Below are 26,224 nucleotides of genomic sequence, written 5' to 3'. Positions count from 1 at the left end.
GCAGACTCAGCTGGCCAGGGAAGAGCATCATAAAGGTTGTAAAACCCTATAAAATTTTAAATCTTTGCACACTTGTCTACAAAAGTGTCTTATAACTTTATTATACCCTCTTAAAATAGTAGGTTGTGCCGGGCGGTGGTGGCGCACGCCTTTAATCCCAGCACTCGGGAGGCAGAGCCAGGCGGATCTCTGTGAGTTCGAGGCCAGCCTGGGCTACCAAGTGAGTTCCAGGAAAGGCACAAAGCTACACAGAGAAACCCTGTCTCGGAAAACCAAAAAAAAAAAAAAATAGTAGGTTGTGGTCACAGTGAGTGACTTGGTGGATGCCATAAGAAAATTAATTTTTCTAAGGGACTGGAGAGATGGCTCAGTGGTTAAGAGCACTAGCTGCTCTTCCAGAGGACCCAGGTTCAATTCCCAGCACCCACATGGCAGCTCAGAACTGTCTTAAACTCCAGTTCCAGGGGATCCAACTCCCTCGCACAGACATACATGCATACAAAACACCAATGCACATATAATAAAAATAAATACATCTTTAAAAAAGATTTAGGAACTTTAAAATTAAAAAAAGAAAATTAATTTTTCTGTTTCTCCACCACTGAATCATTGTTCTAGAACAGTTTCTCCAGTACTTTTCTGTGAAATTCATTGTGTGTGCTAAATTAAGTATACAGGAAAAGCAGGTTTTGAGTTAAGAAATGCCAGAAACCTGATTCAGCATGTATCAGGTGTTCGAGGATGACAATATGTAGCAGTCTCATGGAGAAAACAGCATCTCACCTTGCCCCCACAACTTAAGGTTTCTTAACCTGTGGATCATGACCCCTTTGCGGGTCACGTATCAGATATCCTGCATATCAGATATTTACATGACGATTCTTAACAGTAGCAAAATTACAGTTATGGATGTCACCACAGTATGAGGAATTAATTGTATGAAAGGGTTGCAGCATTAGGAAGGTTGGGAACCACTGGGTTAAAGGGTCTAATTGAGACCATGGAGAAGCCTGTCCTATTAGTCTTTAAGGAATTAGTTTGTTATATGAAATAAATTGATTTCTACAGATTTTTTTGGAGGTAGAGAAGAAGAAGGGACTGAATCAGAACCTCAGACAAAACAACAAAGTTTCTGTAGTTTACGGCACAGCCAGGTTGCTGAGCCTGCTCTCCCATCTTTGGAAGTGATCCACTAGGTTAAAGAAATACCTTTTCATTTGCATACTGGAATGATTCCTCCATTTTTAGTGTAATATATACCCATACACTGAAAGATCACAGAACTATGTACCCTATAGGCTCTTCTTGACTCCTTCTACCTGGCAAATGGTGAACCTTCTAGAGATATTCTCTCTGTCTCTGTCTCTCCTTCTCCACACAACAGAAGAATTATTTCAGGCTCTCTTACCCAGGCCATAGAGACATGAAGAAACTGTGACAGGTGAACAGTGGTAGGTCTTTGCCTGACTTTAAAGAAAACAGTTCAAAAGAAGCTTAACACAGTTCCACTCTTCCACTCTTCGGTTCTGCAAGACCTATAACACCAAATGAGAGAATTTATTTTTCTAGAATGATAATAAAACTGTCTGCCTGCTTTGAATGATGATAAGACTGGATTCTCCAGTATTCTGCAGTGTTGCCTATTCACATGTTGAAACTTTCTGTTTCCTTCTTACCCACAAATAACTTAAGGCTGAAACTGAACAGGCTCTATCCACGGAGCCCCAAGCAGAGGAGCCTCCTGCCACCACTGCTGCACCTGCTGCTGGGCTGGACCTTGGACTGGAGATGGAAGAGCCAAAGGAGGAAGCAGTGGTGAGCCCATGCCCTGTCCCCTCCATCCCTCTGCTGCTTCCTTCCAGCTTCTCCCACGATCCTCTGTACCACTTCCTGTCCAGGCTTCAGCTGGGCTAAAAGATCCCCTTGTCTGCCATGGTTCCCAGGATCAAAGATGCTTCTCTACTTTCATAGTAAAAACTCAGTTCCCTGACAATATTATTATTATTATTATTATTATTATTATTATTATTATTATTATTATTATTGAGATTATAACAAAGAACTGAACTTATAGATGAGGGAAACTGCCATGTAGCCATAGGCATGGCTCTCTAAAAACCTGTGCCTCAATTCTTTCTGATGCATTCCTTCTGTCAATGGAATGCAGAATGTGAAGACAGTCAGACCTATTTCTATGTTCTATCCAAGACAGCTGTAAATGTGCTGTAATTGGGGATCAAACTGCCCAAGATAAATGTAAGGATAACTTTGTTGGTCATGTCTGCATGTTACTAGAAGTTGAGTATAGACAGCATTTCCAAGTTCTTGGCCTCTTATCTAAAACAGTAGAAAATAAGGTCTCGTGCAGACCTGCAAAAGAAACAAGATAAACTTATTGGGAGCAAAGTGATAATGCAGATTAAAGAAAGATACACTGACTAGATTGACAGCGGGCCACATGAGGGAATATACTTAAGGATCCCGACTATGCTTCCTCTTATAGACTTCAAGAGAAGGAGGGGCTGGCTACTAAGGGACATAGTTTGAGTGGTTCTCAATCTGATTGATAAATTAGGTTATGTCATAATTTCTCTACTGTGCATGTCCTTTCCCACAGTATATCTGATTTTAATCATATGCATGGCCAAGTATGCATAGGCATAAGATGGTCACTAAAGGAGGACACAGTGTTGCCTTACTACATATGCAGCAAAACTAGTTCCAGCTGGATTGGCCCTTCTACTCTTCATACACAGATATATTTGAAATTCACTTGAATAGTAACTGTATGATATGATTGTTCCTGGGGGAGAGGAAACTTAGATCATTGTTCAGAAATGGAAACACCTGTTGTCCGATGCATCTGGGAGGTTAGGAAGGTTCTGAAGTTTTGGTGCATTGTTTGGAGAAAAGTGATTGTACAGAGTATGTGCAGGTGAGGGAACTAGGCTGTCAAGTGCATTATTACAGATGGGGGAGGGGTTGCATAACTCAAAACCAATTGGGTGCCCGTGGTCGATAACCTGTTTTCTATGCTTGTCTGCCATATGTGTATTGATTATCTATGGTTTGGGTTTAGATTATAAAGATTGCTTCTTTAGAAATACTTTTTCAAAATCCAGTCTGTGTAGGTCTTGATTCTATGGGGGACCTTAAGGATACACTTTGTCCTGGGTTGGAGATCCACCTGACTGCTTAGATACTTGTTCTCACCCTGATGCACACAGCCATGAAGAAGACCCATATTGCAAACAGGGATAAATGCCAATATTCAGCAAGTTCATAGACAGCAAAATGCCCATGAATGTTTAGAGGGTTGGAGAAATGTCTTGCAAGAATTTTATTGTTTACTATGGCCTTTACAGAACATACACAAATAGAAAATCAATTTCCTCCTTGCCAAAATGCTATTTTCTGAACTGCGTACTATATAAATGAAGGTTATAGTAAATGTTATTAGTTCCTATGGTTACTTTACTGAAAAAAAAGCATAGGTTACCTATCAACTCAATAATTTATTAATAAATCGAAAAACCAAACGTAGGGTATGACAGTAATAGATAATACCAATTAAGCCTAAATTAAGAAAACTGGGGCTGAGGAGGCTCAGTGGTCAACAGCATTTGCTATTCTTGCAGAGGACCTGGGTGCAGTTCATGGTACACACACAGTGGCTAGTTCCAGGGACTCTATCACCCTTTTCTGGCTTCCACAGGCACCAGGCACACAGGCAGTGTCCATACATGCATGCAGGCAAAATACTCGTATACATAAATTAAGACTAAATAAATATTTAAACAAAAATTTAAAAACAATTTAAGAAAACTTTCATATTGCCCATTTGAAGATTTGGAGTCGGACTATGTCCTATAGAAAAAAAGGAAGTGTGTTTAGCTAGCTGAACCCCTTCTATAAGTGTCTGTTGCTTGTGTGAACTTCCTGTCACCCCCAAATTTATTGATGAGCTGACCACTTTATATCGGGTACCGAAAAGGACTCATCTCGGGGAGAGGCTTTCTCCCTCTCTCCGCCGTCACTAATTACCTGTAGTTCTTGGTCTATGAAGGAGGCTGCTTTGGCATTGTCTTCCTTCCACTTGTGTCTTTCTGTGATAGCCTCCTTTTTTTTTTTTCTTTTTTCTTTTGTTTCTTTTTAGTGAAGAAAAGCTTCAGTAAAGGACATTAGGGTCTAGGTAGGCTGAAATCTCTGCTAATATCAGGACTTGCCACAATTAGTTCTTAGACTTGAGAGATGTCCCTGGGTTATAGCTGAAAAATCAAATGAAACAGCAGCTCTTGTTCCGCCTCAGTCTTGAGCTTCCCAAAGGCAGGGTGTGTCCTTTTCCACTGCTTTGCCTGTAAAGCAGTTGTTGTCCAAGGGGATGTAGCAGCAATACCCTAAAATGGGAATGCACAGAATGAGCTCCTCGGCTAAAGGAAGTTGGTGTTGGAAGTGAATCTACCCTCTGTGCCTGTTTCTCATCTCAAGGAGTTGCACCTGATAAATTTAAAAGTTCTTCTGCATTTAAAAATCTACAGCTGAATGCTTTAAAATGTAAGGACTTCTGAATCCCCGCCGTGTGGTGAAGCAGTCTTGTTTATGGCTGTTTCCAGCCTGTGTTTACTAGGCAGTTGGGGTGACAGATCGACAAGGAGTAGTTCACTCAGTGGTGCTACCACTGTTCCAAAGCCATGAGGTTAGAGGGCTGCCAGCACGTCTTCCCAGGGTGATGCTCAGCTGCCTTCTCCTCCAGTTTCAGGCCACACACACTGCCATCTGTCAAGCCTCAGGCTACTCTGAGACATGTACATGGTCAGGGCTGGGATATTTGCGCGTAGACCATGAGACTATTCAAGTGATTTTCAACCCAGTCTTCATCTGGTCTCCGGCTGTGCCTGGCACCTTTCCTCCAATTCTGTCACCTTGATCCAAGGCCCACACAGGAGGCATTCTGCGGCTCTTGTTTGGTTGTTGATGTTTAGAGTAAGAGTCTTGGTGTGTAGGTTGACTTGTCACTTACTTACATAGCCCAAGCTGTCCTCCTGCCTCAACCCCCTAAATGCTGGGATTGCAGGCGCATGCCACAATGCCTGATTTGCAAAGATATCTTTTTAAAACAACCTCAGGGCTGGAGTTATGATTGAGTATTATGGAGCTTTTATTTTTCATGGCTGAAGCTTAAGATTCAATACCAAACACTGTTAAATAAAAGTAAGTAAAACTCTCTTACAAATTTGGCAAGCCCCATTGAAGGCACCTGTTACAATTGCTTTCCACCCACTGCTTGCTCATGTCCGCATTTCTGAGCAAGCACAGTATACAATATTTACATTGCTTCAAAAGCTATGCCTTTTTCTAGTAATTTTGCAAATAAATCACTAATTAAAACTTTTAATGCCAAACTGTATCCTTACAAGATACTGTGCCCTGTGCTTAGAGCCAAATCAACAACAACAAAAATTCAATAATTTTGGCGTCTCTGCAGAAGATGATTTTCAAAGATATGGAGCTAATTTTAACAGTTGTTTGCCATGGCAACAGTGCTGCAGTTGGCTGAGTTGAACTAGAACCTAGCTGCTTAGGGCTTCTGATGGGGCTGCAAGAAAGATTAGGGTAGCAGCCTGAAAGCTGAGACAGAGATGGGGCGGTGGCGGCGGCGGGGGGGGGGGGGGAGATGGGTTTCTGTAACTCTCTTTGGAAGGAAATGCATGAATGTGTGAGTCAGATTTGCAGTGCTAGGTACCACTTCAAAAGAAATGCCCATAGGATGTGGGCTTCCAAGGACAGCATTCTCCTGTGGTCTAGCTAGAGGGAAGCTGTAGTGGGCAGTGTTTTAAACATCATTTGTGTGAAGAGGAGTACCAACTGCCATCCTATGTCAAAGTACCAGAATCTTCTCTATGGGGCTATCATGGTCTCTTATAGACCTGACTCTTGACTTTCTCATTAAAATAGACCCTGAAGAAAATATTTAGTTCTTAATTTTAATCCTTTTAAATTTAAATGAATTTAAAAATTCATAAAAGTGCCAGGATTTTCAGCACATCAAGAACTCTGGTTAGAGTCATTTAGGGACAGTCAGGAAAAGGCAGTGATGGTCTATGGTTGGGGCTTCTGCTACTTCTGTCCCTTTACCAGTTTCCTCGGTGATATTACACAGCCAGCTCCAAGCGGGAATGAATGAATAGTCCACCTCCAGCCCTGTCTCCAGCACTCCTTTCACTCCATCTCCTTTCTTCATTTGGACAGTGAGAACACAGAGCTTCAGGGACCTTCCACCTTTTGAATGACACTAGTCCTTGGTTGGTGAATGGAACTGTGACTAGTGCCCTATTTCTAAATGTTCCTGTTTTTATTGCAATGCAGAAATCCAGGCAAAGAGCAATAGGCCTTTTGTACTTTCCCATTCTGTACATAATTTTCCAAACACTGAAATCTAGAAGATAATTGTCAAAAACAATGTAGAAAAGTTCTACCTAACTGTTCTAGTTTCATTCTACTGCTATGATAAATACCATAACTAAAGCAACTTAAGGATTTATTTGACTTGTATTTCCATATCACAGTTTCTCATTGAGGGAAGTCAGAATAGGAATTAAAGGCAGAAACTCGAGGCAGAAAACATGGAGGAACACTGCTTGCTGGCTTGCTTGTTCAACCTTATGCTTAGCTGCCTTTGTTTTGCAGTCTAGGACACCTGTTTAGGGAATGGTGCTGCCCACAGTAGACTCATCCCTCCTACAGTCAAGACAGTGCCTCCACAGACATGTCAACAGGCCAGCCTGATCTAGGCAATTCCTCAAGTATGGTTTTCCTCTAAGTTGTGTCAAGCTGACAAATTAAAACTAACTAGGACATCAACTAACCTCTTCTTGATTTCTGTTAGTTACAAAATTTGCTATTGATTAGGAGACACTGTGCCATGTCTTTGCTTGTTCCCAAATAGCAGAGGAAGCAGGAAAAAGTTACTTAAAGAGTGGAATTCCAAGAGCATAAGGACACATATCAGCTGCTTGAAAGCATACTTAGAATCCTCTTCAAATATGGCTGGTTTGAGAGCTAGCACCACAGTGTCTGTAGTTGGTGCTCAGGTTCTCAGGATTGCTATGAAACTCCCTAATTTAGATGTTTGCCTTCTTGGGTACAGATTGGTATGACAAAAACACAGAATTTGGACAGACCATTCCAAATCTTGTTTACTGGTTGAGCAGGTTACTTTCACTTTTTATATCTTACTTAACTTCTAGGAAATGGAAATAAGCTATAATAGAGATGTTAACAGAATAATATGCAATAAATATAAAACTTCTATGATGGCACCTGGATACTGATGGATTCACAGTAAATGCAAGTTTTGTACCCAGGATGGACATATAAAAATAAATTGACAGGAGTAGCCCATCTGTGCATCAGAATTAGTATTCTTTAGAATCAGGATCAACTGGAAAGCCTAGAGCACAGTGATCTTTCAGTCAATTGTCTTTACACAGAAAACTTCAAGAATCTTATTACCATATTCTGACTCCAGTATAAACTGTCCTGCAGTTATCAAAATGTGTCATTTATCTAAAATCTAATATATTCTTCTTATAGTCTTCACTTATCATTGGTCATTTATGCCAGAAATAACGTAAATAAAATAACAGCATAAGTGAAGATGGAATGAGAAAACTGAAAACACTAAAAAGTTACAAAACAATAAAATTAGCTTTTTATCAGTTCCTCTATTGTAATCCTCCGCATTAAAGATAAACGAGAATTTTGACAAAAAGTATCAAAGTTCCTATAGTGCTACATTCTAGAAATTTCAGCTACGACTAGGAAGCTGTTCTATAAGGGAAAGCATCAAGGGAATAGAAGTCATAGCCAAGCCTACAAGGCAGTTGATGACTGTGTGTGGCAGTGCCTTTCCACAGTACCCACGCCTTGGCAATGTGCTGTGGGGTCATGCTTGCATACCTCTGACACACATTTGGGAGATTCAAAGTAGGTGATCATGTGTAACAGCTTGATAAATCAATCACTGCTGCTGTGATAAACACCATGACAAAAAGCAACCTGGGGAAGAAAAGGTTCATTTGGCTTACACATCCCAATCACAGTCCATCATTGAGGAAAGCCAAGGCAGGAACTCAATGAGGACAGGAACCTGGAGGCAGGAACTAAAATAGAGGCCACAGAGGAGTGCTGTTTACTGGCTTGCTTCTCATGACTTGCTCAGCCTGATTTCTTATATAACCTAGAACCACAACATAGAGTGGGCTGGGCACTCAAATCTATCATTAATCAAGAAACTGCTTCACAGGCTTGCCTATGAACCAGTCTGATGGAGACATTTTCATAATTGCAGTTTCTTCTTTCCAGATAAGCCTAGATTATGTCAAGTTGACAAAACAAAGAAATCTGAGACAATCTCTCCCAGCTGTTGACCTGAAAGCAGCATCTGAATGTCCCCAGATGGCATGCAAAATGGAACAAAGAAAATGTTTCTAACATACGGGAACCGCTGAGCCATCCCCTAATTTGAAGTGACTAAACACGACAGAAATAGTTTGAAAGCAGTGTAGGGCACGTAAAGCAGTGCAGAGGAAGGAAAGGATTGTTTATTAGATAAAGTTTCATTTTAGAGAACAGATTGCAAAAATATTCTTCAAAATATGGGGAGGAAAATTTTAAACTGTCTTCTCACGGTGAATCAAGATGAATCAAGATGACATTGATGAGAGGAAAGGAGTCAATGTAAGTCAGATGAAAAGTGAGTAAGAATGTAAAGAAAATGCCATACTAGAATCAAGATTTGAGTACCAAGTAGGAAAGACCAAGCACAACTGTGTAGAGAAGTGGTTAATGATAAGCAGGTACCCAGGACCTCCCAGCACAGAGGAAAAGCATAGCAAAGGTAACAGATTGGAAAGCCAAAAGGAATAATCCAACTCCTAGACCATTGCCGATCCTCAAGAAGGGGATGGACAGAGATTTACAGACTCAGCGGGAGGCATATCATGTTGGATTGAAAGCTGAAATAATCTTCGGGGGTAGATCACAAGAAATCACAATCAGGAAGATAGACTACATTTTTTTCTCAAGGGTGTGTGTGTGTGTGTGTGTGTGTGTGTGTTCGTTTGTGCAATATATATATATATATGTATATATATATATACATATATATATATATATTCATTTGTAGATATACAATAAAGAAGTACGACTATTTGGAAAAAAAAAGAGGAATAAAGGATATGGGAGGAGACTAGGAAGGCAAATATGCAAATAGGGTCCAAGTAATGATATACCTGAATGGAAATGTCTATGAAACCCATCACTATGTACAGTGACTTTATACTAATAAAACATCACACAAGAGCAAAACTAATGACCAGAACATCTAAATATATTGTTAAATTTTTAATTCAAAGCTTTAAGAGTTCTGCAAGTAAATACTAGCAAGTCCTCCTTAAGACTTACTCTTCTCAAAACAAGGTCAGAAGTCACCAGAACAGCACAGAGCTTCCACACACATTGTAGCATGTACTCCCAGCCAGTAACTGACCATTATGAAGAGGGCAAAAGACATTATCAAAAACAGCAATATGACATCTCCACAAGAAGTCTGAAAAACTGTATGAAAATATTTTGCAACTGACTCTTACATGCATCATATAAACATGAATAAGTAGATCATTCTGAATGTCTTTATCCTTGGGAATCAAAATGCTAGTTTCCTTAGCATCCTTCCCCAGCATTGTTCATTCCAATGTTTGAGTGACAGTTCTTTGCCACCATTCCTATCGGCCCTTTCCTACTTGTTAGGTTTCCTTTCATGTGGCAGAGATGATGTGAATTGCTGAGGCCCTGAAGCTGGGTGCTTGCCTCTGAGGATCAGGCAATACAGAACAGTTAAACCGAGTCCCTTGTCTCCACCTGCTGGCGGCTGTTGTCACCGCAGTGTTTGAACAAGCAGATTCAGTCAACAATGCCTGTTCAAATTACTTAGCCAAAGAAAAACCATGACATGTCTACCTTGTGATAGTAAAATATGATAGAGCCCGCAGACAGTCATACAGAAAACAATCGTTTATAAGCTAATGATTCTGTTTGCATTAACTGAGTTTTAAAATTACCTTTGGTGTTGCTGGAGAGATGGCTAAGTGGTTAAGAGTGCTTGCTGTTTATCTACAAGACCCCAGTTTCATTTCCAGCACCCACTTGGGTATCTCTAACCACCTGTAATTCCAGCTCCAGGATACCTGATGCCCTTTTTTGAGCTCCACAGAAACCTGCATGTTTGTGCACATGAAGACACAATCACACATACACATAAGTAAAACAAAATACAATAATGCTTAAAAAACAACACAAATTTACTCTTGGTAATACCATCAATATGCCATAGAAAAATTAGTATATTTTCTTCTAAGGAAGTAACATTAATTCACTTAAGACAGTACCAATTCCTAATGATATGCGCTGCTCAGAACATATGTGCATGGAACAATTTATGTAAGAGGAGGTACATATTATTGCCAGGAGGTGGTGGCACACACCTTTAATCCCAGCACTGGGGAGGCAGAGCCAGGCAGATCTCTGTGAGTTCGAGGCCAGCCTGGGCGCTACAGAGTGAGTTCCAGGACAGGCTCCAAAGCTACATGAGAAACCCTGTCTCAAAAAACCAAAAAAAAAAAAAAAAAAAAAAAAAAAAAAAAAAAAAAACTACCAAGGTATGCTTTTTCATCTGGGGTGTGTGTGTGTGTGTGTGTGTGTGTGTGTGTGTGTGTGCAGGCTGATTTGTCATTCTGTCTGCATGTATATAGAATCCATCTTGTTCAAAGCTATTGAAATCATTGTGTTGTTCAGGGTGTGACTTTTGTCCAGATATATGGAAAGCAGAAATAGTGGAATTATAACTAAACAGTTTGCCTTCCGCATTTGAGCCTGTGAGTCACTATATTCATATTGTTTTATCAATAGTTCCCAATATGGAATTTTAGTACCCTAGTGAAAGCCTATTCCCTCTCTCCTCTCTTTTCCTTTTATTACAATACTTGGCATTGAAACTAGAGCCTCAGCTGGAAGCACTATACCCCTGAGCACTATCCCAGCCAAAATTGATGATTTTACCAACAACAAATCAACGAGCAATTGTTCATTATTCTTCTGGGGATTAAGATGCCTTCCTAAGTTATTGCTAATTACACTTCTTTCGACAACAGTGACAATAACATTTACAAAAAGATCATTATTTACTTAAAGCAAGAGATGCAACTCTCTTAAATTTTTAAGTTATTTTTTGTTGGAATTTTCAGTCATTCACCAAAACACAAATTTTCATATAACTTTTAACTCATTTCAATATTTACCAACATTTAAAATTCATTTCAATTAAGTATTGGCTACAATTCACACAAGAGAATCACTTTTCTGAATCTATGTACTTTAATGACAGAGTAAAAATAAAAGAAATAAAGACAAGCAACTGCATTTGCACAATTGTTCATTTTCTGTGAAGAATCAAATTCTCATAATAGGAGATTCTCATATGAGACCTGTGTGGTGGTATATTGTGTACCCTAATAAACTTTGTCTAAAGATCAGAGAGACAAAGCAATAAGCCACAGCCACCACCTTTTACCTCACCAATTCCTCCAGCCACTACCTCTTACCTCACCAACTCCTCGGCCTGAAAAACCCTCTAGTTCCTGTCTCCTCATACCTTATATACCTTTCTCTGCCCAGCCATCACTTCCCGGAATTAAAGGCATGTATGCTTCCCAAGCAAAGGCATGAAATCTCAAGTGCTGGGATTAAAGGCCTATGACTTCCAAGTACTGGGATTAAAGGTGTGTGCCAGCACTGCCTGGCTCTGTTTCTTTCCTAGACTGAGTCAATCTCATGTAGTCCAGGGTGGCTTTGAACTCACAGAGATCCAGACAGATCTATGCCTCCCAAGTGCTAAGATTAAAGGTGTGTGCCACCACTTCCTGGCCTGTATGTTTAATCTAGTGGCTTGTTCTGTTCTCTGATCTTCAGGCAAAGTTTATTAGGGTACAAAATATATCACCACAGACCTAGAAATGTCTATGAATATGAGTAACATTTGATCACATATCAAATGATACAGCTGTCTTTTATCCCCAAAGTAAAATTATGATATTTAGAAAATGTTCTTCATAGGAGGTTATTTTAAGTAATACAGTAGGTGTGACTTTGAGGCAGAGGAGAGTTCTTGGAGAATGCCATGTTGAGTGCCTATATGAGGCCACATTCCCATATGCCATTTATGATGCCCACAGAGCTCCCACTTCAGAAGTCAGGGTTGGAGAGCTAATGCTTGCCAGAGTATGGCTTCCCTAACAATCCAGAGAACAGCACAGAACTAATCCAGTAAAGGAGAGCACCAGCTGATGCTAACCCATCAGAAAACAACATCGGTGTTTGGAATGTGTCCTGGGTATACTACATATCATCAATCTCAACATTGTTTCTCAATAGTCTTCTTTATTCCACTATGTCAAATCGGGTCTACCATGCTGATTATTAGAATCCTATTAAAAGGTTAGACTCTAAACCAATTTGTGCAAATTTAGAACCTATGATGCTACTTCCTTTATTTTATCATCTCATGTTTAGGTACTACTGAAAACTTCTTTGGATTTTGCTTCCCTTAGTAAAGACTCCAAGTCTGATTGTGACGATTTTTTAGCCAGCAGATGGCTCCATGGATATTTGCATATTGCTGATGCATATTGGATTTCAAAGCTATTTCCCCTCATCCCTTCACATTCTTTTGGAGGAAACCCCAACCATCACTCCTTTTCCCTGAACGTGACTCAGCCATGAAGCCTTCTTCACACAGATGTGGAGAGCAGCAGTTCTGATTCTCACTGTGAGATGGGATGCTGTCCTCCTGTGGTCCTCCTCCATGAGCCAGGTCTCACAGGAACCCAGGTCCCTTCAGTGTTACAACTTAGGTGTCCCCTAAAACTTCATTCGTTGATGTCTGCTTTCATCAAACAAAAAAGAATAGCCTGTGGAGAGAGATCCACCCACTCTCTACCAATAGCCTCTAAAGAATGACATAAGTCACCTCTTCTAGTGCTACCCACCATACTTGACTGAAGGGGAATCAGAAGGGATGCAGAATCCATATCATTGGATGCTCTAGGAAGAGTGAGCTCTGATCACAGCAAAAGCTTCTGTTGCCCCTGACTCCTGGGATTCTGTCCATGGCAAAGCAACTCAGGGTGGATGGCCTTAGCAGTTGGGAAAGAATGATAGCGCGGTGCTGAGGCCTTGTAGAGGCTCTAGAGACACAGGAATAGTAACTGCTCTCTACCTTATAGATCCCTCCTGGAGCTGATGCCGACGAGACTGTGGGAACTACAGTGCCAACTGAAGGGGTCCCCGTGGAAGAAGCAGAGGCAGAGAAGGCAGCCCTCCCTGCTGCTGAAGGAGAAAGTCTCGAGGGAGCCAAAATCGATGCTGAAAGCACTGAGGTTGCAAGCAGTGAGAGCCCTCCACCAGCAGAGACCGAAGGGGCTGCTCCTCAGGTAAGGGTTTCCCAAGGGACTCCTGGGGAGAGGGCTGACGAGTGGGCTCTTGTCTGCTGGCCTGGGTGGTAGCTCTCTCTGTGTAGATGGACTTCCTACGCTTGATGGATACAGCACAGAAAGGGGAAAGGAAGCTGCAATCATGAGATAGAGAAGAAATGAAGCACAGATGATGAGAAAACTCAGTGGAGAGAGGAAGGAAGAGGGTGGGGGAATGACAAGGCTGTTAGAATGAGAAACACTCCCCAAAGGCTTAGCCCAGTGCCAGCCCTTCGTAGGGACTCAGTATGAGTAGGGAGGTTGAGTTACAATTATCAGTGTTTCATGTTTACTATTAGTGGAGTATCTCAGATTCCCCACCAGGCTCCTTTCACCAAAGCCAACCCCACTTTTTAAGGAAAGAGTCGGATGAGCACACCCAAGGAGTTAGAGCTGGCCCTAGCTCTTCCTGCCCCCCACTGCAGTGATCAACCACAACATATCCCAAGCCCCATGACATGGGCAATTATGAACAGCCACTGCAAAGTATGAGAGCAGCGTGGAGCCTTCCCTTGTATTTTCTTCTTGAGATAGCCTCCTGCCCCCTCAGGACAGACCCTCTCCCCTTTCAGCCTCTTACCACTCTAGATTGCTCATGGAAGTCCCCCATTTTCCAGGCAGTGTGGCTGTTTAAGGATCTATATAGGCGTCCCACGAAAGCTTTAGTACTCAGGAGAGACAATGAGGAACTCAGGACAAATGTAAGGCATGGGCCCAAAGTCTGCGAACTCAGTGGTCTTGGCACTGCGGGTTAGCGGGATAGGGAAAGTGTGGGTGGCTGGGAGAAGACACTGGCCTTCGAGCAAACACGCCTGTTGCTTCCCAGGCCATGACAGTATCCACTTCTCTCCACCAGGAGAAGGTCATCCCTTCCGTTGTCATTGAGCCAGCCTCCAACCATGAAGGGGAAGGAGAACACCATGAAACCACTGTGGGTGTCGAAACGAGAGAGGCCACCGAGGCTGGTGACACCCCACAGGAACAGGCTGCAGAGGCCACGCCTCTGGATACTCAGGCTGCACCGTCAGGTGCTGTGGATCCCTCAGTGTCTGCAGAGGATGCTGCTCAGGAAGTGCCTCCTGGCTTTCTCTACAAGGTCTTTATATTGTCACTTCAGGGTCACTGTCATTTCTTCGAGTCCCCTTTGCACCACTTTCTGGTTTTTCCCGTGGGCTATCGGCATTGTATTTCTTTCTCAGATCTGCTTCCTTTCGCCCCGACCTCCCCTGGGAAAATGGCAGCATGTCCACACTTCGGGCAAGAGCTGCAGTGATGCCTGTCATATTTCAAAATAAAATAGTTAAAGTGCACACGGCCTGCCCTGGGGTAGTGATAATAACACCTTCAGGGCCTCCTCCGGGGGAGCTGAGTCTGTCCAGCAGGGCTCAGACCAGGCCTTTGAAGTCAACTGTACTCCAGTATGTTCCATAAGGAGTTGCCAAACAGGTAGGAAACAGAGCCATCCAGTCCAAGCCCAGAGCCAGGGGCCAACCAATAGTCCAAAAACAAGTGTCTAAAGTCACAAAGGGCCTTCTGTGAAAAGGACGAAACAAATAAGCCTCCATTCCTGGGAAGAAAGTTTTTCCAGCCAGAAGCCATCATAAACTAAAAGCTCCTTACCAGTCAAACAAACAACACAGCGGTGGTGATTGCCTAGTAACCCCACTTACAGCCGAGTGTTGGTGGCAGATAATGACCCCAGAAGAATCTGATTGAAATTGTAAGCATTGTATAATTTGATACTGTATTTCAAAATGCAGCTCTTGTTTTGAGCTGGTTCTTTGTTTTTCATACTGAGAGCAAACTCGGAGCTTTGTGCATGCCAAGCAAGCACTCGGCTGCTTGCTACATATCTTTGCACTTTTTCATTTTGAGACAGGGTCTTGCTAAGTCTCATAGGAAGTTTCACCTTGTGATCCCTGATAGCTGGGTGATAGACGCTGACCACCATGCCTGGATACCTGTTTTCTTTTAAAAATATATATGATTTGTTTGTGTTCATAAGAATGGGGTTGAATATCTCTATCTGTTCTCTCTGCCCTCCTTTAGAAGGGAACAGCCACCTTGCCACTGGAAGTGGGTGCAGGTATAATAGATTTATGAATGGATTAATGTGGGGCAAAATAATTGAACATATGGGTTAAAGTTAGGCCTAGAAACCTGGTGATTTGTTTAAGCAGTACATGTAAAGTCCAGGAAATTTGTGCCAGGCAAGGCTGGGGCATGAGTGACCCATCTTTAGCTTGGCCAGTCACTACAGTGTGACCCAAGGCCAACATCTCAGTCCCTCTCTGGACATCAGTTCTCATTGCAGAAATTAATTTTTGAATAACAGTCAGTTCTAGCTCTAATAATTTTTATTTTACACATGAAATACATATTTTAAAGGCAGGCTGTTTCATCCGAGTGTGCAGGTGTTTATAAAGAACCACTAAGGGAGAAATAAAACTGGCCAGGACTAACCAATCCTTCAAGGTGAGAAATGGGTATTCAATGTGTTAGTCTTTCTTGCTTTTTCCATAATATAAATTTTAAAAATGTTTTTAAAAGTGCAGAGGAAGAACAGGCTGCTGTGGCATAAGGTGGTAGGATAGAAAAGGGTAAAAGTTTATTTTTAAAAAAGCCATTTGTTTAATTAAAGAGTAATTCTTATATAACATTCAAGTAGTAGTTTGCCTGGATTTTCATTATCTTACAAGACAATTCTGTAGTTTGGCATATTTAGTTCAACTTAAGCAATCATCAGTGATAATATCTAACTCATTAAATGATAATTAAGTATGATTAAATATCCAACAAAATATAGCAAATCTAAAAAATTAAAATCTAAAGTAACAAAAATTAACAAGTTAAAATTTAATATAGTACTTTCAGCTACTGCATAGTGCACTGAATTAATAAAATAGGCATGATTGGCCTCATACAAGTCAGTATGAAGCAAGGGTATTAATTAAATAGAAAGCAGTATTCCCAAAAGTGTTTTGAAGCTTTCTTCTCCCGCTGGGGTTTGTATTAGCCTGTTTCATGTTACAATAGTAATGTTGGATTCTAGGTCCTCAGAAGGAAAAGTGGTTTATTTAGCTCACAATGGGAAGTTAAGAACACCACTGGCAGTGGCTGTGCTCTGGCTACATGGCTACATGGCAGATGCTACCATGTGAGAAGAAAGGTCACATGATGACACAGGAAGCTAGAGCATGGAAACTCTCACTCTCTCATAATCGTGCAGAATAATCAGGGTCCTATGAGAAATCCACTAATTCCTCTGACAGCATCACCCTAGTGGCCTCCTACTACATTCCCTATCTTACTATTTCCCATGCCTCTCACCACCCTTTGGGGACCAAGTCTCCCACACACACAAATAAACCTCTGCCGCAGACCATAGCTCATCCATAGCAGGATTACGATATGTATCTTCATCCTTTATGTACTTGGAGAAAGCTTCTAGCTGTGTCTGCATAATCTTATCAGGAAATATGACATTACCCTTCCCTTCCTTCCTTTCTTTTCTTTTACTCTTTCTCTTTATTTTGTGGCATGGTCTCACTGTGTAACCCATAGCCATTGCTGGTCTAAAGCACACTAGGTAGCCCAGGCTGGCTTTAAAGTCATGGCTGTAGTCCTGCCTCAGAGTCCTGGGTGCTGGGCTTACAGGTAGAGCCACTATACTCAGCTTCTTTCTAAAATTAACCAATCGTCTCAATTGTTTTGCAGGTGGAAACCCTGCATGATTTCGAGGCAGCGAATTCTGATGAACTTAACCTGCAAAGGGGTGATGTGGTGCTCGTGGTCCCCTCAGACTCAGAAGCTGACCAGGTAATGTATAAGACTGGAAGGTGCATCAGGCCGTATTGGTTTTTTGTTTTTTTGTTTTTGTTTTTGTTTTTGTTTTTGAGGGCCAGTTGGACAAGCGATTTCCTGCAGCATCTCTGTGTCCTAAGATGCTGTAAACCAACTCTGAAAAGGCCTTAAGGGCTTGCACGCTCAGCACTCCATCAACTGTTTTTTTAGGACACCCATTTATGTTGCCATTGACTGTTCCTTTTTGTACAACTGGATGAGATGACCTTTTCTTATCTCAAAATTGCTTGCTAGGGATGTTGTACTTGTAACATCAGGTTTCAGGAAATGCTGACACTGTGCATGAACTAAACAACCCTTTCAAAAGTGGTTGCCTCTTATAGTGTGAGAGAATATCCATAATAATCCATCACTGAGAATTGCAGTTCACCATGAATGGTAGAGAAGATCTGACAACATGTGCCTCCATGGTAGTGGAATGTACACATGTCATGGGCCTCCTTACCTCCTCACCTTTTGACAGACTAAGAGCAAAGAAAGGGGCATGCCAGAACTTAGCTGGATTTCTCTTTTTCCTTCTTGCTTAGTGTAGATCACAATGCATTGGAGCAGTGCTTTACATATATGGGTCAGGTTTTCTCCTTTCAGTTAACCCTCACTGGTAAAGCACTCATAGAAAAGTCCCAAGGCATGCCTTATGAAATGCTCTAGGCATTTATTAATTTAATCAAGTTGACACTGAAAGTAACCATAGCAAGCATATCTGGTGTCAACTTGATAACCAAACACATTATTGCAAAAGATAACGTTTCACTCTTGACCCCCTTACCTCATAATGCAAATGCACTTAGTCCATTTCCAACATTCCCAAAGTCTTAACATTCTAACTTTGCTCAAAACTTTAAGTTCAGTGTCTGAGCTGAGACTTTGACAATCTTTAACTGTGAGGCCTATAAAGTCAGGATGAAAGAAAGAAAGAAAGAAAGAAAGAAAGAAAGAAAGAAAGAAAGAAAGAAAGAGAGAGAGAGAGAGAGAAAGAAAGAAAGAAAGAAAACAAAGGGGAGAGGCAGGGATGGAGGGAGGGGAGGCAAGGGGAGCAGAGCAGAGGGGAAGGGAGGAGAGGAGAGGGGAGGAGAGGAAAGGAAAAAGGAAAGTATAGCAGGAATCTTAAAGGTACTTATTAATAAAATCAAATCTGAGGCCAGTTATTGGGGTGAATGCTGGAAGATCAGAGAAGCAGAACAAGCCACAGCTTCCTCACCTTGCCAGTTCCTCAGCTAGTCTTGTTTCCTCAGACTGGAAGCTTCTGTGTTCTCATCCCAATGGCTCTCAGCTGAACTGCTACCCCAAAGTCTGAATGCTTAACCAGCCAAAAGCTTCTAGTTTCTGGTCTTCACACCTTATATATCTTTCTGTTTTTGCCATCACTCCCTGGGATTAAAGGCTCACTTCTTGGGATTAAAGGTGTGTGTCACCATGCCTGGCTGTTTCCAATGTGGCCTTGAACTCATAGAGATCCAGAGGGATTTCTACCTCTGGAATGCTAGGATTAAAGGTGTGAGTGCCACCATTTTCTAGCCTTTGCATCTAGTGGCTGTTCTGTCTCTGACCCCAGATAAGTTTATTAGGGTGCACAATATTTGGGGGAACACAATACCACCACATTTCCCCTTATTTTTGTCTAAAATTAAAAAAGCTTATAACTAATACAAGAAAAATTATATCCAATAACTATATACAATATACACAGTCAAGATTACATTAATGATGTCTAGTCCATTAACATTTGACAGATTCAAAAAACTCCATTAATATATAACAATGCCCAGTCCAGTAACATTTGATAAACTCAAAAAAATTTCATTACTTATCCTATTTAAAACAAGTAGTTCTTTTTCAAAAGTAGATTCAAAAGTTGACCTTTTTATCTTATCAGGAAAGGAAAGGAAAGGAAAGGAAAGGAAAGGAAAGGAAAGGAAAAAGGAAAGGAAAGGAAAGGAAAGGAAAGGAAAGGAAAGGAAAGGAAAGGAAAGGAAAGGAAAGGAAAGGAAGGGAAAGGAAGGGAAGGGAAAGGAAAGGAAAGGAAAGGAAAAGGGAGGGAAACCACCCTACTGTATATATCCAGTATATAATGGCACAGTGTAAACATCCCCAGAAGGAAGGAATCGGAGAAGCACAAAGAAATACTGGATGAAAGCCAGGCAGAATCCCAGCAGACTCAACACCAAATGCCCATGTGTAGCATCTGGGCCTGTGGTATTTTTTCTGTGCTCCAGTAGGCTTGGCTTCCCCACCTCCAGCAGCACTGCTTTCTTCAACACTGTGTCCTCTCTCTTGTGTAGGTTTCACTAAGTGAATGAAGCTTTTCTTGGCAGACAGTCTCGGCCTTTCCAATCTCTCATGAGGGATTGCAGCTTGGGCTTCACCTTCACACCCTTGTGCATTGCCCTCTTAGAGATCCAGCAGAAAGTGACTCTGCTACACATGATTAGACTCAGAGGCTTCTTGGAACCTTGGTATAAACCTCCAGGACCCTGTAACATTTGTATATTGTATGTTTGAAAAAAAAATGAGTACCCCATAGAAAAAGCAAAACTCTGCTGCCGGTTCAACCTGGCTTCCTTGGACCACAACCAAATTAACTTCTTTGTCCCTTCAAGGCTGAACCTGGGAAACCACTTCACTATGTGGTCCTACTCAGTCAGGATGCCCAGGATGATGTCTTCATCCAATTATTCTATTTCAAGTGGAAAAAAATTAAATAAGTTTACATGTTTACAAGCTGGCTTCTTTGGTGGCTGAAGTCTTATGGCTTTCCTACTTTCCCAGAACAAAGTTCTGAGTTTTACATTAATGGTGCAAATCTTTTTTAACAACTATAGTTGCTTTGCCTTATCAGTTATGTTTATAACCATAGCTGGCTCAAGCTCTTTGCCTTAAACTACACATTTTCTACATCTTTTTGTTCTTTTACACTGTAAATCTAAGCTGATGCATTAACCTTGGGTTATTACCGTACACCAGCCTGGATGTTATGCTGTCTTGAAATGTCCTCTGCCGAACAGCTTAGCCCATTAACTTTGAATTTTTAGTGCAATATCACTCATACTTTCAGGACACAGGCCAAACACAGCCTCGTTCTTCAGCAGAATAAAACATGAGTGGCGTCTGGTAGAGTCCTTGTTCCTTACTGCAGCCTCATGGGCACAGTCATTCTTCACCTTCTGCACTCTATCAGCATTCTGACTTTCCAAAATCCCATCAGACTAGCCCATTAGGCTGTGTGTACAGCATTCGAGGTCTTTTCTTACCCACAGATCCAAATTCTTTTACAGTTCTCCACCCCCCCCAAAAAAAAAAAAAATTCCAAATGCCTGCAAACCACATGGCCAGGTAGCCACAGCCAGAAGCCCACCCCACAGCACTCATCTCCCATGTTAGTTTCCTCATCTCCATGACCAAGTATCAGACAACATACAACTTAAGGGAGGATGGCTTATTTGGGGTCATGATTTGGGGAGATTGTGTCCATTGTGGCAGAGAAGGTATGGTGGCAGGCAGCTCCGTTTTGGTGGGAATATGGAGCTGGGCTTTCTTACCTCTTCATAGCTCATAAGAACAAGAAGCAGAATGAGAAGAATCCCAGCATTGATTCAGTTTTCTCTTCATTTTCTTTTCTCTAGAAGCCCAGTCCATACGATTGTGCCACTCATATTCAATGTGGGTACTCTTCAGTCATTTCTCTTTGGAAAAAACAGTTCTCATGGGCACAATCAGTGATGTGTCATATTAATACCCTGGGCATTAATCCCATCAAGTTGACAATTGAAATTATCCTTCACACCTTTTATATAAATTTATGCATTTTGCACTAACTGTAATTTATGTTTTTTAAAAAGTAAGAATACAGGCATATTTACTCTTTCTATAAATATGAGTGTCCTCATTACTTTCTGTTTTTTTTCTTTATTCAGCAGTTCTTGTAATGCTGATATGATAACAGCAAATCCTGTGAACATGTCATCATTTTATTCATTTCAAAAGATTTCTCACTAGGGAAAGAACTCTGAGATGACTTCTTTTTCTCTCTTCAAGATGTTGTTTGTTAGTCTCTATTGATTATAATTAGAACTCAGCTGTTGTTTGGTTAATATGACTTATCCATAAACAATGTTAACTTTCCAGAAAAATTTTGGGTACTCTTAGTCAAACTGATGAGTTTGACTATAATATACTGGAGTGGGCTCTCTCTCTCTCTCTCTCTCTCTCTCTCTCTCTCTCTCTCTCTCTCTCTCTCTCTGTGTGTGTGTGTGTGTGTGTGTGTGTGTGTGGTCATACTTGAGATTCAGTTTGCTTCTTTGACTCATAGCATTTTATTTTATTTATTTTATAGGGAAAACTTTCAGGTATTATTTCTTTACTTTTTTCCCTAACCCTTTTTTTCCCTCTGTTTCTGAATTTCTAATTATATTATGTTCAAGGCTGATGCCTAACATTCTGTTCTCTTTTAATCGATCTATATTTCACTATGGTGATCAGGTTGGGAAGTTTAGAGGAATCTCTCTTGCTGCTCTGTGTTTATTAGGTCTATGTAGTGGCTATCCCGATTCCAGCATCACACTACACAGTTCTACCATTTCTGTCTGGTTCTTTTATTTAGCTTCTGTTTCCTTGTTAAAATTCCCCACATATTGTCTCATAATCACTGTCTTCCAAATTAGATACTTGAACAAATTTATAATCATCAATTTAGTATTTTTAACTGATAATTCAAAAGTTGTATGACACCAGAGCATATTTCTATCCATTGCCTTTTGTCTGTGGGGCATATTTTACTGATTTTGTCCTTGCATCTGATAACATTTTTATTGAAACTAGACACAATAAATATACATTACATTGCAGAGATCTGGATTCTTTTTTCTATATCTGGAGGCTGTTTATTTTCGTTCCAACAGGCACTTAAATTACTAACTTATTAACCTAAATTTGTTGAAGACTGTTTTGTATTTTCTTCAAATGTGTACTTACAGACTTTTCATCAATTCTTAGCCCTAGGACAGTATTCCTACCTCTCAAATATAAGGCATTTTTAGGGTAGTTGTCTGTAGGAAACATGTGTCTTAACTTTCCTAACTTGGTAAGCATTATTTCTTAAGACTTATTTTTATTTTAAACTTTATGTATGCATATGTGACTGTGTGGGGATACGTGCACATGAGGCAGGTGCCCAGGAAGTCTGGGTGTCAAATGCCTGAGGTTGGAGTTGCAGGTGGTTCTGAGTGATGAGATGTGAATTCTAAGAACCAAACTTGGGTGCTTGGAACTGAACTCTGGTGCTTGCAAGTGTTCACACTCTTAACCCCTGAGCCAACTCTCCAGCCCCACTCAGGATTTAGACTCCAAACTCCCCCTTTACTGACAGTGCTAAAACTCTCTCTGCAGTTCTCAGCCATTTTGCTGTTCTTTCTCTCCTAGTTCTTGACCTCCCATTTAGAGATGCAGCCTAGGACTTAAGGAAAGTGTCTCTGGGTCCTTGGGGACTTCCTTCCTCCAAGAGCTTCCCTGACTATTAGTGTAAAGCTGCTCTTGTGACCTCACATTCTATGACACTGCAGCACACAGAATGAGGACAGTCCTTGGGGAAAAGCTGCATTAACCTGTTCTCACCCCCCAGCGATTCTCTACATTCAAGGGTTAAATATTCTCCATGCTCTGCTTGCTTTTTGTCGCTCTTAGTGCCTTCAGCTAGCTATGCACGTGATCTATACCCACTTCACTATATATAAACTTCTTATATTTTATAATTATACTTTACAACAGTTGGCTATGTATAGATCCATATATTCACACACATATGCATAGTTATCTGAGTACTTACTCTATGCAAAAGCACTATCCAACACAAGCTGTTCCACCATAACCAAAACTGGAAATTCTTCTCTACCATACATTTTCAGCAGTTAAAATTTAATTTTCCTCAGCTAAAGATTTATGCTGCCTAATATCCTTCACATTACAGTTAAAGTTGTATTTCAGAATAATGTGTTCTGATAAATCTTCATTATGGGTTTGTGGATGTTGCTTCTTATCTTTTTGTTCTCTATTGAAACAATTTAAAAATGCCTAGCTCTATTCGGCCTCATTAGGTTTTGACTCACTGTAAATAAAATCCAATAAAGACATGTGGGAGGGGAACTGATCTTTCATGTGCATACTAGAGGCTTGAAAATGTTTAGTTATCACCTCTTACTTTAGGTATAACTTTGTCCTTCACATATATGACACCATAATTTTAAGGAGGGAACCTTTCTTCATCAACAAGAGTATTATCAGTCAGTTTATTGGGGCAATTTTTTTCCTCTGTTATTTTTGTACGTTTTTTTTTCCTCTCTTCAAAAATTGGCCTGTCTAAGTGCTTATATTTCTTGTCTATATATGAGCATCAATTTATAGTCTCAGATGATATCAAAGGAAATATACCCAGCAGTTTATTTAATTTTTGAGACCTCTTCTTATCAGATGTTCTTGAGCTTCATGGAGGATTGATTCAGATTAAATCTGGCCATTCCTCATTGTAAGTGGGCTCTCTTCCCTGCCTTGGTTAACATAATAAAGATTCCCACTGCTGTCCCTGTAAATGGATCCTTCCATGTTCCTTTCTCTCTGGAGGCGAAGGGCAGAGAGCAGCTTGCAATTCACAGTTGTTGCAATTGTCACCCATTCTGTAGGTGGCCATCCAGCTAAATGTCTTTATTTACATGCTAGCACCTAGGAGTGAAACAAAGCTCACTTAGAAAGAACTTGTATCTCCAGCAGGAATACCACAGCATCCTATTTCCCTGTAATCCACATCAGCACAACAAGAGCAGCAACAGCAGTATCAGGCAGCACTAGGTCAGCACTCAGTGGTGATGAGCCCTGTGTAGTGCTTTGTTGGGGCTATGTGGTGTGAGCTGTGGGGCAATTCTTCCCTGTAAGAAAGTGGCTCGGGATGTAACACCAGACGTCATGGCCATGTCAGCATTATATTCTAACCTAACAACTTTAGAATGTTTGACTCTATTTTGCACCAAGGATTATTTCCTCAATCCTTAGTCCACTGTGAACCACACAAGACAATTGGTTGTGTTCCTTGTACTCTTGTGTTTTCATGTGAAATCCCTTTTCCTTAACAACCTATAACTTAAAATTAGAATGTTAAAATTAACATTAAGTGAACTATGTACAATAATACATGACTTAAATTGAATTTTTTATTCATTACTTTTGTCAGTTTCAAAATTTTACAGTGTTTTATAGAAGTGTTGTGTCATGCGGCTGCATGAACGGGTTGTTAGGAAAGTTCTCAGCACTATGGCTGTGCCCAGGAGTTTTCTGTACTCTGAAACCCTGTTCTTGTCTTGCAGGACGCAGGCTGGTTGGTGGGGGTGAAGGAGTCAGACTGGCTTCAGTACAGAGACCTGGCCACTTACAAAGGCCTCTTTCCGGAGAACTTCACCAGGCGCCTGGAGTAGGGCTGCAGATGTTGCAAAAGAGTCACATGACTGGGTTTTAAGCCTTCATGAAATGCGGAGGAGTTCACTTTTGCTACTACCCTCATAATGATTGACGGACTGGTGCCAGATGAGGCTTGGGAAGACAGATCAATAGAGCATGTATGCAAAAACCGTAAGAAGAGGGGGAAATAGCAAATTAAGGAACAAGTCCTTATTTGGTTCCCTGTGTTCAATAGAGGTCTATGTGTGCTTCGTCTAACTGTGGACACTGGTACTTGATTCCCCTCCCCCAGGTCTAAAGTAGCTTTCTCCAGACCAGACTCTGACTTCTTTGCATCAAGTGTGTGATGTCGAGTGGCTGCCTTGCAGTTGTGATGAGTTATCCTGTAGTGAGACATCATCTTACTCCCTTGCCCCGGGTGAGCACTTGCTCGCTTTCCCTTTCAAGTTTACTGTGTTTAAAACTAAACAGCTGCAAATGTTCTTAACAGTCTTTTCCAGTCACCGCTCTACACATATGTATGGACATACAGTCCCACAAGCTAATTCCCATGCCTGCTGGACCTATGTGTATGCAGATGGCTACATATGCATAGTTGACTCCTCCCCTTTCCACTGTAGCTCTCCGCCTCTCTAAGTGTCATTGATACACGCATTGCTCTTATTCCGTCTGGCATTACAGCTGCAGTTTTGCCTCAAGGCAAAACCACTCATCCCATTGCCAAAAACAGCTGACAGTGTCTCTGTGTGTTGTGTGATGTTTTCAGGATGATATTAACAGATAGCATGCCCATGCTGCTGCCCCTTTGGAGAGAGCAGGGCCTGGTTGTGTAGCTGATCAGCTGCTGAGGCCAGATAAAAATTAGATCTGGACCAGCAGCTATGCAGTCCTCACTTCTGCCTTTATGTGATTGGCTGGATGAGGGGGCAAAAGAACCTAGTTACAAAAGCTCCTATATACTTCCACGTTATATTTATGCAACTCATCTTCACAGATCATTCTAAAATGAAAGAGGTGATGTATGCTGTATCACAAACCATCTGTAACAGTTATGTTCTCAGTGCTGTGTCATTCCAAATAAACCTTTGGTAATCTCCACGTTACACTGATTCCTTTTCACGACTGTGTTTTCCTTCTGAAGTCTTGTTCCAGTTGGACATGCCACTTGAAACAATTTCTATCGGAGTTGTTATTTGTGCAGACATGTGCTTGTTCCACACCTCTGGGTTGTGCTCCATGGTCCTGCCTCACTTCACCATCCCTCCATCCCAGTCATTGCTGGTCACTCAGTGCTTCCTGGGAACCAGCAATTACTAGAGCGCAAATAACAGCTA

At 41.2% G+C, this 26,224-nt stretch overlaps 1 protein-coding gene across 2 annotated transcripts in view; it reads left to right on the top strand.

Annotated features, from left to right (window-relative positions):
* Nucleotides 1-25,988, top strand: part of Amph (amphiphysin) — a 198,510-nt gene extending 172,522 nt beyond the window's left edge. For both annotated transcript variants that reach the window (XM_059263370.1, XM_059263369.1), the window contains exons 17-21: nucleotides 1,693-1,815; nucleotides 13,341-13,547; nucleotides 14,443-14,682; nucleotides 17,304-17,405; nucleotides 24,800-25,988. In XM_059263370.1, coding sequence (XP_059119353.1) covers nucleotides 1,693-1,815; nucleotides 13,341-13,547; nucleotides 14,443-14,682; nucleotides 17,304-17,405; nucleotides 24,800-24,907 — 780 coding nt within the window. In that variant the 3' untranslated portion in view covers nucleotides 24,908-25,988. The remainder of the gene's footprint in view (nucleotides 1-1,692; nucleotides 1,816-13,340; nucleotides 13,548-14,442; nucleotides 14,683-17,303; nucleotides 17,406-24,799) is intronic.
* Nucleotides 25,989-26,224: the final 236 nt, after the last annotated feature.

This window comes from Peromyscus eremicus, chromosome 5 (assembly GCF_949786415.1).
Source record: "Peromyscus eremicus chromosome 5, PerEre_H2_v1, whole genome shotgun sequence".
In the NCBI taxonomy this organism is placed as follows: domain Eukaryota; kingdom Metazoa; phylum Chordata; class Mammalia; order Rodentia; family Cricetidae; genus Peromyscus; species Peromyscus eremicus.
The sequence above is the reverse complement of the archived record's forward strand: the minus strand, read 5'-3'. Positions and strand labels throughout refer to the sequence as shown.